This window comes from Podarcis filfolensis (assembly GCF_964270895.1).
Source record: "Podarcis filfolensis genome assembly, chromosome: 14".
Taxonomy (NCBI): Eukaryota; Metazoa; Chordata; class Lepidosauria; order Squamata; family Lacertidae; genus Podarcis; species Podarcis filfolensis.
In genome coordinates, this window is record NC_139616.1 from 36,769,519 (window position 1) to 36,788,773 (window position 19,255).

A 19,255-nucleotide genomic window follows, 5' to 3' on the forward strand; every position below is an offset into this window, starting at 1 on the left:
CGAGAGCGGGGTACTGAGATGAACTGCAAGTGAATCCTGTTCCCCTTGTCCCTGGGGTGAACTTGCAAGGCTAATTACCCTCAGTCATCCTTGTTTTTCCTTTGCCAATGATCTCCCGCTGTCGTGGGAGCTGCCTCCATTAAGGCCTTCCCACCCGCCACATTCTCTCCCTCTCTCTCTCTGCATTTTTGCTGTTCTGCAGGCCAGAGAGTTGCACGAGATGGATGCCACATCCAGCAGAGTGTGGATCCTCACAAGCACCTTGTCTACAAGCAAAGTTGTGATCATAGATGCCAACCAGCCAGGGACGGTGGTGGATCATTTCACCGTATGCAATGCTCACGTCCTTTGCATCTCCAGCATTCCAGGTAAGTGACTGACTCATCATAGCAGTTCAGGTGCTGTTTCCAAAGCTGGCAAACCCGCAGGGAAGGAGATCGCAACCTAGAATATGAAAGGGATCCTGCCAGTTCCACCCATAAGGCAGGTATTTTAAAAACCATAAGTCGTGCACACTTGAAATGTGGTCCTGTAGTGAATCAGGGTCTGTGTATTGGCTCTGGGGCTGGGCTCTCTCAGCCCTGCTCTCACTCACTTGCCCACACACAGAGAGATGTAAACAAATATATAACCTTTCTGGTATGGGCAGAGGAGAAATTATGTCTGGTTAAGGGTTTTAATGTGAACCTACATAATTTACACTTTCTGAAACAGTATGCGGATCAAAACATAGCCTGTCCTGAATAAAAGAAACAGAAACATAGCTATCCTTTCAAATTTAAGCTCCTCTGAATTTTGTTATGCAGTTCTCTCCTGAAAAAATGTGTTTAAAAAATTGTATGTTAGAGGAAAGGGTGCATAAAAATTAATGAAAATAACATACAAAGCCCATGTTTTGCAAAGAGTATGAATATCAGTCAAAAGTGCATGCAGAATGTATATTAGGAGAAAATTGCACTGAAATGCTGCTTAGTTTTCCTGAGTACTCTTTTTAAAGAAATGCACATTAAAAAAAATTACTGCAGAAATGTGAACTTAAGCTTGGAAAAGTTAGAATGAAAGAAAACAGAACTGATGAATTTGGCCTACTCCCCCCATACACAAATGCGCACGTACACATGCGCACACAGAGACTCTTTTCCCCCACAAAAAGCCAAACCTCCTTAAAACAACAACCATAATAGAAAACAAATGCTAGCAATACTTGCAGCTGTCAGGGTAAAGGCCAAGCTAGACATGACATTAGGTGCGTGTTTGCATTGAACATGTACGTTTTTAAAAATACAAATAGTTGCCGTGGAACGGGGCTGATAATAGGATTCATTTTATGAAACAATGTGTTTCTTAACAGTTTTGCAGAAATGTATTGCATTGGGACAAAATTCCACGCCACATCCCTTATGAATGTCAACGTATAAATAGCAGTCATGATTTTACTATTGCTTTGGAATAGTCATCCACGTTCATTCATTTAATTTCATTGCCTGATTGTTTCACATTAAAACATAATGAAGCAACGTAACAATAATAATAAAAAAATTCAAGTCCAATGCAGATAACAGTCTGAGATTAAAAATCTTCACTTAAAAGACTTCATGGGAAAGGAAGATCTTTAGTAGGCAGAAGTATAATTTTAGCGTGAGCAAGGAGCATTATTGGAACTTGGCACAACTTGGCCTGGCATGCTGATAAGGCTGTTGGGCACAGACATTGTATACAGTGACCCAGGAGGCTTTCCTTTCCCTTCTTTTCAGCGGCCTGTGACACTGACTATCCTCCTGGAGAAATCTTTCTGGAAGGGGACATAAATCCCGAAGAATCCTCTGAAACCGACGGCGTCTTGGCGGGCATCACCCTGGTGGGCTGTGCGACCCGGTGCAATGTGCCCAGCAGCAACTGCTCATCCTGCGGAGACACTCCAGTGCTGGATAAAGGACAGAGTATGTCTCAGGTCACCATATGAGTATGTCAGTGAAGGGTTGGTTCAGCTTTTCTTCTTTAAATACACCCATTTTACAGGTTTCAATGAAAAGGCTTCAAATTCAGCTATATGGGGCAAACACAGAGCAGTCAAATGACCCCAACACATAATGAATTTGTGATGTCCACAAACGTCTTTCCCAGTGTAAATAATGGGAATATTTCCTGTTCATCAGGGAGGGAGGAAAAAGTTGGGGGAAAGGAGAAAAGAATGACGGGAAAGACAAAAGAAGGGGAGGAGCTGACGGATGTGTGTGTGTGTATAAAGCTTGAGTTTGACTGAAATCTTAAAACATGTTGCCACTACAGAGTAAGTACAGTGGTACCTCAAGTTACAGATGCTTCAGGTTACAGACTCCACAAACCCAGAAATAGTACCTCAGGTTAAGAACTTTGCTTCAGGATGAGAAGAGAAATTGCACTGCGGTGGCGTGGCAGCAGTGGGAGACCCCATTAGCTAGAGTGGTACCTCAGGTTAAGAACAGTTTCAGGTTAAGAACGGACCTCCAGAACGAATTAAGTTCTTAACCCGAGGTACCACTGTACGATTAAAAGATTAACTTCTGAGTAAACATTGCTGCCTTGAATAAGATTTCTTGTGAGTGCTGCTAAAAAGGCAGGTTATCTGAATTTAGCCGGGAAATGACAATAAATCTTCTTTTCTTTCTGGAAAACCCCCTATGTGGAAATTATCCTAGTTCCGTTCAGAAATATGCTCCTTCACAGGGTGTTAGCAACATCAACACCATATTGAAAGCACTCTTATACCACTTTAACCGTCACGGCTTTCCCCAAATAATCCTGGCGCCTGTAGTTTGTTAAGGAAGCTGGGAGTTGTTCCCCCACAGAGCTGCAATTCCCTGCACCCGTAACAAACTACAGCTGCCAGGATTCCTTGGGGGGAAGCCATGACTTGTAAAGCTGTTTATGGTGAGGCGTCAGAGGTCCTTATATTTGTGGTAGAAGGAAAGGGGGGGTGGAGTAAAGAAGGTATGACATCAGTTCCAGCCAAGCCAAATCCCAGTAGGGAGAAGGTGCTGGCAGGCTTCATAGTGAGGGGTGAAGCCTCAGGATACACCTACCCAATGCCCCAACGAGGGACTCCTGGGTTGTATTCAGCAGAGAAATAAAAGTGTGATGTCCTTCATAAAAACAACTGTGGTTGCAGCTATATGTGGGAAGGAAGAGAAGGGCATGGATACAGGGTCTTTTTGGGGGGGGGTTTCCCATGGAAGCCCAACAAGCAGTCAGCTGATACTGCAGCTGGCTGTTCATCTGATGGACATAACCTGCTTTCTCTGCATCCCATCTCTTCCCTTTTCCTTCTGCTTTCCTGCCTTCAGATGAGGTGCCTGCCGTGAGCAACGGCAAGATCAACCAGTCCCAGTCTACCGAGGAAGCGACAGAAGCTACAGAGGTGCCAGAGAATGGGGTACACGAAATGGAGCCAGCCCAAGTCCGCCCGGGCCCCCTTACGGAACATGTGTTTACAGACCCAACCCCAGTTCAAGTGCCTGTGAGGCAAAACAGGTAGGGGGAATGCTTCTTAAAGCCTGCTCTTCCTTGTCTTGAATGAGGAGGCCTATTAATTCAGGACAGACAAAAGAAAGTATTTAATTAAAGAATCCACTCCTCCCAATAAAGAGCGACGGCCACCAACCTGGGCGGCTTTAAGAGGGAATTAGACGTATTCATGTGGCATAAGGCTATCAATGCCTATTAGTCACAAAGGCTATGTTTTACCTCTAATATCTGAGGCAGGATACCTCTTAAGACCAGTTGCTGGGAGCTGCAGGAGGGGGACATGTTGTTGTACCCAGGTCCTGCTTGCAGCCTTCCCATAAGCCCATTATGAGAATAGGATCCTGGGACGAGGTGGACCTTGGGCCTGTTCCAACAGGGCTCTTCTTACATTCCTATCAGTTTTATTGACAGTCCAAGAGAGGGGCCTGGAGAAATCACATCAGTGCTGCTAATACAGCAGAAACAACACGGGAGGCAGTAGTTGCAAGATATTAGTCTCTGCAGCCACAGCAGCAGCTGTGATTCTCCAGCGGTCTGACTTCACCTCCAGAGATGCTCTCTCTCCATTGGATTCCAGCAGTTTTTAAAACCATTTTCCACATAGCCTCTGAGGCAGCTAACAAACCGAATGAAAATGACACAAAACGGGGTGCAAATATTTAAGGCAGAACCATGTTAAGAATCGGTTAACAAACTTGCCTCTAGCAAAAGTAATATTTTTCAGTTTATTGCCTAGCTCCAACCTGTAGTGTGTTTTCCTCCCACCTCCTCCACAGTGAAAACGGGCAGCCAAAGATGGAGTCGAGCACAGCAGCCCAGGAGCAAGAGGCAAATGGAAACGCGGCTGGCACTACCACAAGCGCTGCCCCTACCATGTGGCTGGGAGCACAGAATGGCTGGTATGTCTCTCTAGCCCACAGTGGTGGCTTGGCGAACCATTGATAACGTCGGTCTCTAGTCTCCAGGCAAGAAGCATTGAAAACAGCATAGTGCAAGGCAGAATGATGGAATAATTGGGTTCAGAGCAAAAGCAAACGCCCCCCCGATGAAAACGCTTCTTAGCACAGAGTTGGGGGACCTGTGTCGGTCTAGGTAAAGGTAAAGGGACCCCTGACCATTAGATCCAGTCGTGGCCGACTCTGGGGTTGCGGCGCTCATCTCGCTTTATTGGCCAAGGGAGCTGGCGTACAGCTTGTGGGTCATGTGGCCAGCATGACTAAGCCGCTTCTGGCGAACCAGAGCAGCGCACGGAAACACCGTTTACCTTCCCGCCGGAGCAGTACCTATTGATGTTGATATATTCCAACTCCCATCAGAGCTAGCCAGCATGGGGGGGTTGATGGGAGTCTCAGTCCGATAACATCTGGAAGAAATTAGGTGTCCCGGCCAACCCCATATTAGAACTTGCAGGAGAATCTGCCAGTAATGTGACTTACTGTCAGGATCCAGCATGGGGCCGAGAGGCCATTCTGCAAACAATCGGATGTTGGGGTCCTGGGGTGCAAAGCTGGCTGTCAGTCCAGGGGCCCCAGATGTGAGTAGTTTAGTCCCAGGCAAGTGGAGGCTGACTTCCGAAAGCAACAACCAGATCAGGTGGGCAGGAAGGCTAATTCAAGGCAGGCTGGGAGGTCAGATAGAGGAAGCGTGACATTGCACAGTCCAAGCAGTGAAGCACACCGCCCAGAACCGCTTTGAAGCAGAGGTTTCACAGGGCCTGGTAGAAGACGATTGGTCAGCTCAGTTAGGCTCCATTCCTGGCATCTCTAGGTAGGACTGGGGAAATCCCGTCTGAAATTGTGGATAGCTGCTGCCAGTCAGTGTAGGCAACACTGGGCTAGATGGACGAATGAGTGACACAGTGTAAGGCTGCTTTATGGCCCAGTTTGGTGTGGGGCTCGGGGACTGTACTGCCTAACTAAACTACCTTTCCCCCAGGTTGTATGTGCACTCAGCAGTCTCAAACTGGAAGAAATGTCTACACTCAATCAAGCTGAAGGATTCAGTGCTGAGCCTAGTGTAAGTAGAGATGCTGAACTTGGTGTCTATGAATTGATACATAACCAACTATGGATATTCACATCTTTTAGAAAACTTGCTTGTCTGGTCAGTAGAGGGACTGTATCTCTATAGAAGAGCACCTGTGTCACATGGAGAAGGTCCAGATTCAGTCCTTGGCGTCTCCTGCTTTAAAAAGTGCCTGGTGGTGGTGGGTTATGGGAAAATCCCTCTACCTAATACCTTGGAGAGCCATCACTAGTTCAGAGCTGATAGCAGTACTCAGCTGGACAGACGATATAGGAAAGCAGCTTTCTATACAAAGGGGAAAGGACCGCAGCTCACTTGTAGAGTGCATGGTTCTTATGCAGAAGATCTCGGGCTCAGTTCCTTCCTGGGAATCAGTTGATGTGAAATATCTCTTCCTGAGACCCTGCCAGTTAGAGGGGATGCTACTAGGCTAAATAGGCAAATCATCTGACCCTGGTAGAAAGCAATTTCCCATGTTCCATATTTGCATTAGACATCATGGAATTTTAGAGTTGGGAGGCACTCCGAGGGTCATCTAGTCCAACCTCCTGCAATGCAGGAATTGTATCATGGAACTTCATTCTCCACCAAGATTCCCAAAATATTTAAATTATGTAAACCAAGGGCTGAAGAGTCATACCACCCATCTCCCTGAAGAAACCAGAACCAGCAGAAATCCTGCTCAGCCCCCAACAGCACAATCTTCTGACAGTTCAAAAGGCTTTGCCAATGACCCTAAGGGCCTAGAAACATTTCTTTTTTGTTTTAAATTGAGAGCTTAGATCACCAAGACGTTCAATTCATTGCCTGTTTCCTGTGCTTGCATGGTGCGATCATACAATATTACTGAACTCACAGCTGTTGTTCATGTTCCTGCACAGTGTTATTGCATGTCACTGCCTTGCTTTGAAACTAATCCTCCCCCCCCCCAATCCCATGTACATTCAGGCACGTGAAAGGACGTGTTCTAGTGGCCCTGGCTGATGGAACCCTAGCCATATTCCATCGAGGAGAAGGTAGGTCCAACATTGTGGGGAATGATGTAGTTTTGCTGTAAATCTGGGGAAAGGCCTTGCAGTCAGATTTGGGAAATCAGGACTGGTGGGATTCAAAGGGACAAGTTTTCCTTCCATGGAAGCTTTCCTCCTGGTTAGAGGAGTAGAGGTTTTTGGGGGTGGGGGATAGGATTTCAGTTGGAACCACACGGGGTCAAAGTGTTAAAGCCCTTCCTCCTGCATACCACAGTTCTGTTCCAGCTACCTGTTCCATAGAATCAAGAGAATTGCAGAGTCAGAAGGATGCAGGAATCACAGCTAAAGAATCCCAGCCAACCTCTGTTTCAAAACCTCACGTATAGTTTGACCCTGACTTATCTGCATATCCTGCATATCCTAACTAACAGAACCTGGCAATCAAAATAGACTTTAGTACATGCCGCAGAAGCTTGGGAAATCCCAGTTTTCCAATGTACAAATATGATTTATTTGTTCTAGATTTGCTTCTCCCCAGTCCAGCCCACATGGGGGGAGGAGAGCAAGAGCACCCCTGCTTTGGTTATTTTTCCTCCCCTGACCCTTGTTACTCAAGCAAGACTTGAACTGAAACAGGAAGCCCTCTTATACTCCTTCCTGTCCAAGAGCATCCAATGGCCAGTGGTGGGCGGAGTCTGTCCAGGATCTGAAAGTACTGCCCTAAGAAGCTGTCCCCTGCAGTTCAGTGGCTCACCACACAGGGCAGCGGTCCACAGATCCCAGAAACACCTGATACATCAAGACCACTGAGAATCAAACCAGTCCTCTCTACCCATCTTCTTCCTTCCTTCTTTCCTGTGTGTTTATCTCTAGATGGTCAGTGGGACCTCAGCAATTACCATCTCATGGACCTGGGTCACACACACCATTCTATTCGCTGCATGGCTGTGGTGTATGACCGAGTGTGGTGCGGCTACAAGAACAAAATCCACGTCATCCAGCCCAAAACGATGCAGATAGAGGTATGGCGAGGGTGTCTCTGAATGAAGGAACATGGCAGAGAATCTAGGAATGCTTTCTAACTAAAAGTACTGTTGGGATTGAAAGAGTTTATTGGCTCATTAATCAATGAAGGCTTTGGGTGGCTAATTCATGTGAGCCTGTTTTAATCAAAAAGCTCAAGATTTTTACTGGGGAAACTGCAATTTAAGGGCACCATCTTTTATTGCTAAGATTCTCTCATTTGGGGTGAAGGCGCATCCAACGGAATTGGGTAGTCGGGATTTGCCAATGTGGTAGCTGTCTTACACCTGGAGAGACCTTCTCTGACCTTCACAGGCTTCCCTCCCCAGCTGAAGGAAGCAGGCATGGTTCCCCTCCTATTTTATCCTGTGAGGATAAAACAATCCTGTGAGGTAGGTTAGGAGGAGAGATAGTAAACAACCAGATCCAACTGAGTTTTGGGGTCAGGGCACCGGACCCTCAGCCTGAGAAGAAGTGCTATTTCCTGAACGATGACTCTGGCGATTAAGTAAGAGGGCAACCATTGTGGAAACCCTGAGCATATTTCCCTTTTCTCCATGCCCTTTCCAGAAGTCCTTTGATGCCCACCCTCGCCGGGAGAGCCAGATCCGACAGCTGGCTTGGATTGGGGACGGCGTTTGGGTTTCCATCCGCCTGGATTCTACGCTAAGGCTGTACCACGCTCACACCCATCAGCATCTCCAGGATGTAGACATTGAGCCCTATGTCAGCAAAATGTTAGGTAAATGAAACAGCACGAGAGACGGCCCTTTGGAGCAGGGGTGGGGACTAGTGCTGTTTGAATGAATGAATATGATCTTGGCCTTTTCAGTGACCTACACTACCCTAACTAACTCTGTTTGTGCCTCTCATCCAGGCACTGGAAAGCTGGGTTTCTCATTTGTGCGGATTACAGCGTTACTCATTGCTGGCAACCGTCTGTGGGTAGGGACAGGCAACGGGGTTGTCATTTCCATCCCTTTGACGGAGAGTAAGTGGACTCCATTTTCATTTCTTCTGCTCTATGCGTTTTTCTCTGTATGTGATTTTCTCAAACCGCTTCCCCCCCTAGCAAGAGGATTTTCCGTGTGTGGATTCCAGCCCTTCACACAAGCTGACCCAAATCCAGCAGACTTTGCTTTTTGTTTTTCAAGCTTGCATTCATCCAGCTCTTAACTCGTTGCAGTGAAGCTTGCACAACGAATATCCATTGTAGATTGTGCTTATCACAGAGGCAAATGTTAAGCTTACAAGCAAATGCATCTAAAGAAGGCCCATTGGTTATTCTTTTCTTTTTTTAAAATGAAAAGTAAGTGTCACATCCAGTATTAGTCCTACTCCGAGTAGACCCATTGGCGTTACTGGACCTAACTTAGTCACGTTCATTCATTTCATTGGGTCTACCCTGAGAAAAACCTAGTTGAATACAACCCAATGGGTCTACTCTGGGTGAATGTTAGATGGCTACAACCCCAGATTTGGAATGCATGATTTTGAAAGGAGGGCTAGTGTGGGAGTGTGCTTAATTCCACCTCCCCAGTGTCTTAACGCACAACTGCTTTTCCCTCTGTAAGGGATTTGAATACAAACATCTGCAATGCCACATGCATAATGCAATGTAGATTTTTTGTTTTTCTGTACCTGACTTCCCGAGGCCTTTGCATTTTTCCAGTATGTCTTTTATGTGACATGCTGCAGCTGACAATGTTTTCAGAATGGAGTCCTTTGCAAAGTAATTTAGCTATGAGACACCAGTGTGGTGTGGCAGCTGAGTGAGGTGATGCAAATAATGTGGTTGGTCATAGGTTTAGAGATCTAGAGACAGCTCTGAGCACAAAGGTTCCCAAACTATGGGACACAAACTCTCCAAGATCTGCAAAAGAGGTGCGTTGGGTTTTTTCTCAGACCAGAGATGAAGTGGACATGTAGGGGGAGAGAGTTATGATATTTGTTTGAAGGAACTTGGGGCAAGGCAATAAACTCCAAGAGAGCTGTTCCCAATCACAGTAGACAGTTCTGGACTAGACATACAAGGAGCCTGAACTGCTTTAAGGCAGCATCCTCTGTTCCTAAATCATGATGGGTTTGGGGCTCATGCCAGTTTTCTGGTCTTCTGTCATTTGGCAAGTCCAGTGGAATGTGCCCTCCTGTCCTCTAGGGGGCATGTGTTCCATCAGAGGATCCATGGAGAACAAGGGATGGGTCCTAGTCACTGCATGTGGCTTCCCACCTCAGAGGTGACACCTGGTGGTGCAAAATGGAGGTGCAAAGCAGTACTCTGGGTGGATAATTCTCTGACTTCTAAGCACCTGTTGCTGAGACAGCATTTAGTATCAAGTCTCTTAATATTTTATTATTTGGCTGTAATGCTGTGCCTCTTGTTAAAAGAAACGTATGCATTTTTGCAAAGGAACTAAATGTCAATGTGCTCCTTTTGCTGCTGCTTCCAGTAATTGCTGTTTTCTTCTCTTCCCTAACTTGTGGCCTCTGTTCCTATTTTCCCCTGCTCTCCCTCGCTTCCTCCTCCTAGCTGTAGTCCTCCACCGAGGTCAGCTCCTTGGGCTCAGGGGTAAGTCCAAGACCTCTTTCCATCTAGATTCCAGATGCCATCCTATATCTAACCCACTGACTTCTCCATCCTTTAATCCATCCGCTCACTTTTCTTCCTCTGCCTGTTCATTCATTCACCTCTCATTTTCATTTGAAATTGCCAAAAAAATGTAAGAGTGGAAATGTTCTTGTGAATCCATGCTAGTAATGTTGAGCAGATCATCACTTCTGAAGGTCCCCCTTGCATGTTAAAGTTTCAGAACCTTTAAACCAGTTCCTTTCTGCTTCTATCTCGTGATGAAAGAAGGTGATGAAGCAGAAATGTGGTCATATGCCTAGGAATTCTTAACATAGCTATACATTTAAACAGAACAAATTAAAAACAAAACCTCCCACAAGTAGCTCTTGAACCACTTCAGAAGACAGATTGGAAATTGCATACGAGGACAGTGACATCCCTGCCACTGGCAAAACAGTGCTGAGTGCTCCTGGGTTTCCCCCATTCCAGACATGTCAAATGATTTGAAATATTTGAAAGCACATCCTTAATACAACCACTTTTATTTTGAAAACAAAGCTGAAGCTGACATGGGGCCCACAATCTGGAAAATATCCCTAATCCAGATTGGGTGTCCGCTTCCTGATTATAATCACTCCCTTCCTGGATGTGATTTGCCCCCAAAGGTACTTTTTGCAGTGAACTGTGGCTTAGGGTGGCAAAAAGCTGGGGTGGGGAGGGTAGAATTTCAGCAGGAAACTCATCAAGATGCTTTCCAGACTGCAGTTGCTTTTCTTCAAAAAATACAACCAGCCAATTTAAGCATGCTTTTACAGACCCCTGTGTAATGTAACTCTGGGTTAGTTCAGCAAACCTCCTGCAGAATAGCTCCCCTCCCCACTGGCAGAGGAAGGGGGTGTGGTAGGTGCGGTCTGCCCCAGGTGTCATCCCTGAGGGGGGGTGACATCGCCCCCCCACCCCCCTGGGATGCTAGCCCCGCCCCCACAGGCGGCTAGCCCTGCCTCCGGGTACACAGTATATGCACTGCTCCGGGTGCCAGAGCAGCTAGCTCCACCTCTGCCCCTCCCCCACCTTCTTGGAGCTCTCCCTGGCAGAACAAAAGGGACATTTTTTAAAAAAATTGAAAGCAGTGAAACCACTTCCAGACCAGCCACATTTCTCTTTACAAGTGTTAAATATGCTTTTGGAAATCTTTGTCTCAACTCATGGAGCTATACTTCCCAGGGTTTTCTGGGGAGAGAAGAGACGGATTCTTTATTATGTGGTCCTAGTCCTGATAGAACCAAACAAAATAAAACCAACAACCATATAAGTAGAATATCATAACATACAAAATACATTAGAATGGGTTGTAATACATTGGTGATATAAAATATCAGGGATATCCAAGTCTGCTCCTTTTAGAAAAACTTGATGCAAGAGAGGAGAGAAACAAACATATTTATCAACACACAGTGCTCTGTAGGCTCCACCTCAGGATATGGCTCTAAGTAAATCTTTTTATACTAATTACCGCCAGTCTGGGGAGATGTTTATTCTCCAGGAGAACACTGTAAGATCTAAAATGTACTAGCTTGAGCTATGATCCGAAATCTTAAAATGAGATGTTATTTTTTCAAGGGTAGGCGACATTTTAAAAGTTGCTAGGAGCAGACCAGAATGTCAAGCCAGATGTTACTGGACTTTCCCTCTGACAGTTGGACAGGAGAAGGAATTCATGGCACTAACGCTTTGTAAGATAATTAAACCAGTTTAGCCATGTGTGGTGCAGTCAGCCCTTACATTTCCCCCTCCCTATTGCTTGCTTTTAATTTGTGTGTGTTGCCTTCAGCCAATAAGACATCCCCAACATCTGGAGAAGGGAACCGGCCTGGCGGGATCATCCACGTGTACGGCAGCGACGACAGCAATGACAAGTCTGCCAGCAGTTTTATCCCTTACTGCTCCATGGCTCAAGCCCAGCTCTGCTTCCATGGTCACCGTGACGCGGTCAAATTCTTTGTCTCTGTGCCTGGTAAGCAGAACATCTAAAGTACTCCATGAATGCAATTCTGTCAGTGCATCGTTATGCTGAGAGCTTATTGTGAAACCTGAAGGCTTATGCAGAATTCTGAGGCTCTTTCCATTGCAATGGCCTTTCCTATGACGTTCAAGAACATCTTAAGAATCGCCCTGCTGGATCAAGTCCAGGGCATAGCTATCTGGCCCAGCATCCTTTTCTCACTGGGGTCAACCACATGCCCCAGTGAGAAACCCAAAAGGACTTGAGTGCAAACAGCATTTTCGCCATGGGTGATTCCCAGTAACTTTTGGGGCCGTTCTGCCAGTGACATTGGACGTAAGACGCATCAGGATGATAGTAGTGTTGATAGCCTTATCCTCCGTCATTTTGGTTGCCCAAGGCTCAGTAGTATATCTCAGCTGCTCAGAACAAGCTCTGGATTCTTTCAGGTAACGTTCTGGCAACACTGAACGGGAGTGTGCTAGACAGCCCCTCCGAGAACCCCAGCACAGCCACCATCGAGGCTGAGGGCCAGAAGCTGAAGAACGTCCTGGTGCTCAGTGGTGGGGAAGGGTACATTGACTTCCGGATTGGTGAGTTCTTTTACATATATATCCTCATTGTGCAGAGCAGCTATGAGTAAAGGACAAGCTAGCGCAGAGTGGCTAAGGAAGAAATTTCTATTATTATTTATTGAATTTATATACCGCCCTATACCTGGAGGTCTCAGAGCAGTTCACAGAATAAAATCAAGATATGAAACCACAAAAGACCTAATAAAAATAAAACAACAACCCAATAGCCCCCCCCCCAAAAAAAACCACATTTTAAATCGGATCAACCAAAAGCCTGGTTAAAAAGGAACGTTTTTGCCTGGCACCTAAAGGTGTGTAATGAAGGCGCCCAGCGAACTTCCCTGGGGAGAGCATTCCACAGATGGGGAGCCACTGCAGAGAAGGCCCATTCTCGTGTTGCTACCCTCTGGACCTCTCAAGGGGGCAACACACGAAGAAGGGCCTCAGAAGATGATCTCTGGGTCCAGGTAGGTGCATATGGAAAGAGGCGGTCCTTGCAGGATTGCGGTCCTGAGCCGTTTAAGACTTTATAGGTCAAAACCAGCACTTTGAATTGTACCCAGAAGCTAATTGGTAGCCAGTGCAGTTGGACCAGGATCAGTGTAATAATGCTCAAACCGTCTTGCTCTGATGAGCAACCTGGCTGCTGAATTCTGCACTAGCTGAAGTTTCCGAGCCGTCTTCAGAGGCATATCACATTCATATGTACCACTTTAAGCGTGTCCTGTAGTGTAGGGGTTCTGAGTTGTCCTGCCGTTGTCCATAGCTGGTGCAAAGAGCCCTGATTTTGATTGGGATTGCGGCAGGGATGAAGGGATGAATGGCCCTTCTCTCCATGCCATAGTCCCCCTCTGAGTCATACTTCCCTCTCACATCATCTATTTGTTAAAAGAAAAAGCAACCACAGCATGGCAAACATCCGTATCTTGTTTGGCCCTTTGAGAGTTACAGCATAGGACATCCTGCTTCCATCCTTTCCTCTGCCACAGACTCAGCAGTTCCCCAACTCCCCTGCTTGCACAGACCACTTAGAAGTTGCTGAGAGTCTTGGTGGATCACTTTAGTGATTTTTTTGACCTGTTGTAGCAATGGAAATGTGCTGCGCTAAATAAGGTGTGTTTTTTAATTGTATTTTTAATTGCTTCTGTAATTATCTCATTTCTTATTGTACTACAATAAAAAGAAGCAATAAAACCACAATTAAAAATCAGTATGAATATGTAGTGCAGACACACCATGGATGACCTGAATCAAGCTTTCTGCTCAGGAGAACTAGATGAATTTAGACCTCTCCCACTCCGCAGCTCTCCATTTGCAGAACTTGGATAACTTGGGTCTACAGAGTTGGGGTAAAGATTATAATGATGTATGCAAAGCACTCTCAGGCATCTAAAGATGCTATGTAAATGGTACCTATTACTAATGATTGGGAGGCCTGCTTGGTGGAGCTTTGGTGCTTCCATGTTCTTCTCTTCCATTCATTGTACAAGGTCTCTCCACAGGTGATGGAGAAGATGACGAGACGGAGGAAAATGCAGGAGAAGCCACCCAAGTCAAGCCCATCCTCTCCAAGGCTGAACGGAGCCACATCATTGTGTGGCAAGTTTCCTACATCCCCGAATGAGCTACTCTTGTCTTTTCTTTTTCTGCCAATTATAACTCTCTCCCCTCTGAATCCCCCAAACTCCCGGAATGCCAGTATGTACATACCAGAACTCCTGCATTTCTCCTACTGCTGGAAAACCGAGGTCCCAGACAACCAACCGCAGCAGCTCCTGCACTGGATAGTGGCTCCCTCCCTCATCTAACCTCCAAACTTGCAGCTTTCATCTTGGGCCTGCATGCTTTCTAAAACGGCTGGGTTACTGCCAGCTTTCCAAAGGGGGAGAACCATGGCAATGAAGGCCCCTCCGCCCCCAAGTGAGGCAACGAGAGACGCACAGGCAGAGCGGACTTGGCTTGGACGAGGTTTTCAAGACGGTCCCCTCCCTCCTTCCTTCATCTGCCTGCATGGAAGAACTAAGGTGTTTGGCGGCTCTTGCCCCTGCCCACTTCACCACCACGGAGGCAGCGCTGACGGCATGCACTGGTCTGCAAACCAGGACTAGAGAGATGGATCCCATCATAACAAAGCGAACATTCCAACCTCGTCTCCTTCGCTGTCTCTCTGTGGGACCTGCTCACAGGGGATTATCTGGGATAAATTGGGAGGTTGGGAATCCAAAAGAGCGTATGGATGCGTTTGGGAAGACTTTGGTATGGAAGTCAACAGCGGGGTGTCAGTGCCCAGAGACGGACCACAGGCACATGATGGGCTTCCACCGCTGAAGCTGTTTAGATCTGGCCCTGGGCACTTAAAATCATAACTCAAGTCGGTAGAGCATGAGACTTTTAATCTCAGGGTCATGGGTTTGAACCCCACGTTGGGGTTTTGCAGAAGGTTATGGTCCCTTCCAACTTACACTTCTGTGATTCTATTTATGGGAGACCTCTTTGAGAGTCCCAGTGTGCCCAGTTCTGAACTCCTTAGAGGAAGGGGAAGATTCAAGCCTAACAAATATCATAGATAATAATTCAGGTTAGAGGCACAATTGGTAGACTTGAAGGTGGGGTGGGCATCTCCAGCTCTTTGTAGCAATGGGTGGTGTGCTGATGGAGAGGAAGGCAATACGTATGTTTAGCTGGTATGTGGAGAGTCTTTGAAAGAACTGGGAAGTCCTCTGCTGTTGAAAGGCCACCAAGGTGTGCTTTGTGCTCCTTTACCTTGTGCTGCTCCACTAGGGCCCCAATGGAGACTGGGGTGTTGCATACGGCTCTCAAGAGGTATTCAAATGTATCTTGCAGGCAGTTCAGGAAAGCAAGCAGTCAAGATGGAGACTAGGCCCCTCCCTCTCCATGACATATATTGAAACCAATGAAAGCAGACTTGGACTTGGGGGAGATGGAGCAAGGCAGTCAGTGGAGAGGTATGTGCTTGGGGAGGATTGGCTGGGGAAGAGTGGAAATGAAGAAACGGGGAAACGAGCTGAGGAGAAGACATTGGTCCTTTGTTAAGCGGCTTCCAGAAGCAGCAAGAGAGGAAGCAGAGATGGTCTTGTTGGGAGAGGATGTTGAGAAAGCAGCGCCCACAGCTGTGGCATGCAAGTTAGGGCGCTGCCACTCTGCTGGCTGCTCACCCGGTTGATGGCAGGTGTGCACACTCATAACACGCATCCCACCTGTTGCTCCCCTTCTCTTGCCCCCACCCTGCCACATCCAGTGGCAGTTCCATCCCAGCCAGTGAGCCCCGTCTCATGCTTCGTGACTCGGCACCAGTGACTGGGAGTGGATTGCTGCTTGAGATGAAGTTGTAAACAGCTGGTCCTCTGGGATATAAGGAGGTTTCTGCCGTAGGCAGTTCAGAGGCCGATGAACTTTAAAGGCTGTGGGAGGAAGCAGCAGGAAGAAGCCCAGAAATGTTAAGTGCTCTTAACGTCTTATTTAAATCTCACAGAACCTTTCACGTTTTAATTTTCTTTGAAGCCAGGGGAGACCAAGGTTTTTTAGAAAGGGAGGTGGGTCTTCCTTAGAGAGAGAGAGAGAAATACAGGGGGGCAACTTCCTGGCAGTTCTTGGTAGAGTCAAAGCTTGGGACTGTCCACGTGCCCCTTTCTTTGTGCGCTTTGCAGCAGAGGGAGATTATTGCAGGCTTTTTTCTTTCTTTTTTTCTTTTTGCATCTCTCAGGCCTCCCCTGCTGCCTTTGTGGGCAATGTTTTCTTTCACCATGCCTGAATGAGGTCTGAGAAAACATAGACTAAAAAGGAAGTCCAGTCATAGTCTGAACAGCTTGTGGGAATACTTGCCCCAATCCAGTCAACCGTACCATGCTGTGACTTAACCCACTTTCTTGTGTGCTGAGTAGTGGCTTGGTTACGGCAAGCACACAAGCACCATGGCACACATATCGAATGCCTTACAGCTCCATTCCTTAACACCTGGCCACAAGCTGGACCTGTGCAGGGACCCCTACTCTTATGTGTGGTTTTATGTCACTTGCTTACTCAGAGCCACCCAGAGCAACAGAATGTACACAGAGATGAAAGAAATATGGCAAAGGCCGAAAAGGTCTGTGGGTTCCGCACAACAAACCAAGATGAAGAAAAAACAAGAAAGAGACGTTAAGCGGTAAAGCTGGTGGGAGGGGAGGACGTTGCGACTTGCAAGTCGACATTGTTGATCTCTGACCCATAATTTTTCGCCGAGAGCAGGAGAGAGGAAATCTAGGAGGCTGGTGAAGTCATTGGGGTATTTTGATTTGAAAGAGCACAAAATGTGGTTAAGTAGCTGCAGCAAGGCTTGAGATCAAATGGGGGCTTTATTCATGATGAGAAAGAGAGTGAGGCTTACAGGGTAGGTAGTAAAGGCGGAGGGAACAGGTATCAGGAGCAGAGAATCTGCTTTGCAGGAAGAAGATTCAGTCCCTGCCATCTCCAGTTTAAAAAATGATCAAGAAGAGAGCGGGTGGTGGGAAAGACCTCTTCATAAGACTCTGGGCAGCCACTGCCAGTCAGTCTTACAGGGTACTGGCAAAATGGAAAGTCTCAGCTGCTGTAAAAGCAGCTTCCTAGGTTCCCTTATTTTTATTCTGTCCATTAAGTTTCCAGATTTCAGGCCACTCTCGGTCTTAGGCCTTCCCCTACCAGACATACCTGGAGGTGACACACTAGGGAGATATCAACAATTTCGCTGAGCGCAGCTAACACTTATTATTTTCCATGTCACAAGGAGGTCCCCAACCCTTTGGGGTTGGCTTTTCAGTAAACAAGGAGCCAGACCGCCTCCTGATAGTGCTCCTACATAAAGGGTTTTGTTTCCCAATGCCAGCATATCCTAGCTGTTTTCTAGACTACTGATGAAATAATAGTGTGCAGGAGAGAGAAGAGCAGATTGTTAAAACACCCTTTCATTATTCCATTTGAAACAGCAGTGCCATCAGCCAAGATTTGCCACTCTCTTGGGGCAAGTTAGCAAGTAATACCACTAATCTATCCTGTCACATTCCCCACCACCACCATTCCTGCCCCACTGCTACCCCAGTGCTCTGCTCAGAAAGATGGCCACAGTCCAGGTGGAGTTGAATCTCTGTTCATTAGAGGGCAAAAGACATAAAGCAGCTAACCCTCTGTGCTTATCCCAATTAAGGAGAGAATGAAGCAGATCTTGTACCACTTGCTCTGAAGTGGGGAAGAGGGGAGCTGGGAAGGCGACACAGGGCCTGTAGCTCACAGGTAGAATATCTGCCTTACATGCAAAAGGTCCTGGGTTATAAATAAAAGCCCTGATGTCTCCAGGTAGAGTTGGGGAAAGCTCCTGCCTGTCAGTGTAGACAATGCTAAGCTAGATGGACTACTCGCCTGACTATTCTTATGCTTCCTATGTTCTTATTTTCTTCAGTCTGTTCTGGGGGTGAAATACCTTTTGGAGGGGCTGGGAGGAAACTAACGTGACCTGGAGAGCAACCTGACAACAGCAGAGCCTGGGAGGAGAGAGAAAGGAAAGTCTTGATTTTTAAAAGTGAGGACCGGTGGGGTGGGCAGCTTTGGCTTAGGCACTACTTGGCAATGGTGCAGCTAGGTGGTTTTAGACTCTGGCCTTAATGGTCTCCCAGCCCGGCAGACCTTTAGATGGGAACATGTATTGCTTCACTTACCGCATTTCTGAAGTAAGCTGTACTTCAGAAGCCCTACCCCTACAGCACCACTGCAGTTTAGAGGGCGAGCGTGTGGCGTCTGACAGGGTGCCACGGTTTTAAAACTGATCTACCTGTTGCCAAAAGACCTGAGAGCAGGATTACTTCCTCATGCAGAACTGAACCAAGGTATGGTCTTTTTAAAACAAAAACAACAGATACAACTGCAAAGCCTCCAGCAGTTCTCAGTTCCCAGCATTTATTAGTCAGGATACTGCTCCTTTTGCCTCCCCTGCCTACAAATATATGCCCAAAGAACCTTTCACAGTTTGAAGTTACGTTTTCATTGAAAAGAAGCACATGTTCAAGGTGGGGGGGGGGGCGCGGGGGGAGGGAGAGGCGTAGCTATGGGGAGAAAGCCTCACAGTGCTGGCTGTTGACTCCTGATAGCTACCTGCCAGCAAGATAAAAGCTGATTTGACTTACAGACACCTCCCCGCCACATCTCCACTGTGATGTATGTAAAGTTAACTTGTATGTTATAAAAGGAATTTTTTTAAAGTGTCTTAAGGCCTGTCAACTCTGCTGTTTTGGTCTAAAGATGTAAAGAGACTGCTGTATGAAAAAACAACCCCACTCTCCCTATGCTTTGTCCCTTATACGCTATCCAAAAGATGACCATATCTGTTCTGTATGTAATAAAAAAAATGTGTTAACATCACAGGTTCAAGAGCATTGATAAACACACACTAGAAGTGGTATTTATAAGGAGCTACTGCCATGAAGTTTCTTGCATCTTTCGATGATGCACACCTGAGTGATGGGGCGGGGGGGGGGTGTCACCTGCAACAATATGGTGCAAGTATGAGGTGCCCTTGTTCTGGACACCCAGCCAGCCATCCACACCCTTTTCCAAG

The 19,255-nt window shown here is 46.7% G+C and overlaps 1 protein-coding gene across 25 annotated transcripts in view; it reads left to right on the top strand.

The window, feature by feature from the left end:
- The window catches only part of MAPK8IP3 (mitogen-activated protein kinase 8 interacting protein 3), a 68,267-nt gene extending 49,208 nt beyond the window's left edge, over window positions 1-19,059 (top strand). For all 25 annotated transcript variants that reach the window (XM_083584880.1, XM_083584899.1, XM_083584882.1 and 22 more), the window contains 13 exons: window positions 203-368; window positions 1,755-1,940; window positions 3,324-3,510; window positions 4,281-4,403; window positions 5,440-5,520; window positions 6,478-6,545; window positions 7,374-7,522; window positions 8,094-8,265; window positions 8,401-8,514; window positions 10,054-10,092; window positions 11,924-12,106; window positions 12,544-12,687; window positions 14,172-19,059. In XM_083584880.1, the coding sequence (XP_083441006.1) occupies window positions 203-368; window positions 1,755-1,940; window positions 3,324-3,510; window positions 4,281-4,403; window positions 5,440-5,520; window positions 6,478-6,545; window positions 7,374-7,522; window positions 8,094-8,265; window positions 8,401-8,514; window positions 10,054-10,092; window positions 11,924-12,106; window positions 12,544-12,687; window positions 14,172-14,293 (1,734 nt within the window). In that variant the 3' untranslated portion in view covers window positions 14,294-19,059. The remainder of the gene's footprint in view (window positions 1-202; window positions 369-1,754; window positions 1,941-3,323; window positions 3,511-4,280; window positions 4,404-5,439; window positions 5,521-6,477; window positions 6,546-7,373; window positions 7,523-8,093; window positions 8,266-8,400; window positions 8,515-10,053; window positions 10,093-11,923; window positions 12,107-12,543; window positions 12,688-14,171) is intronic.
- Window positions 19,060-19,255: the final 196 nt, after the last annotated feature.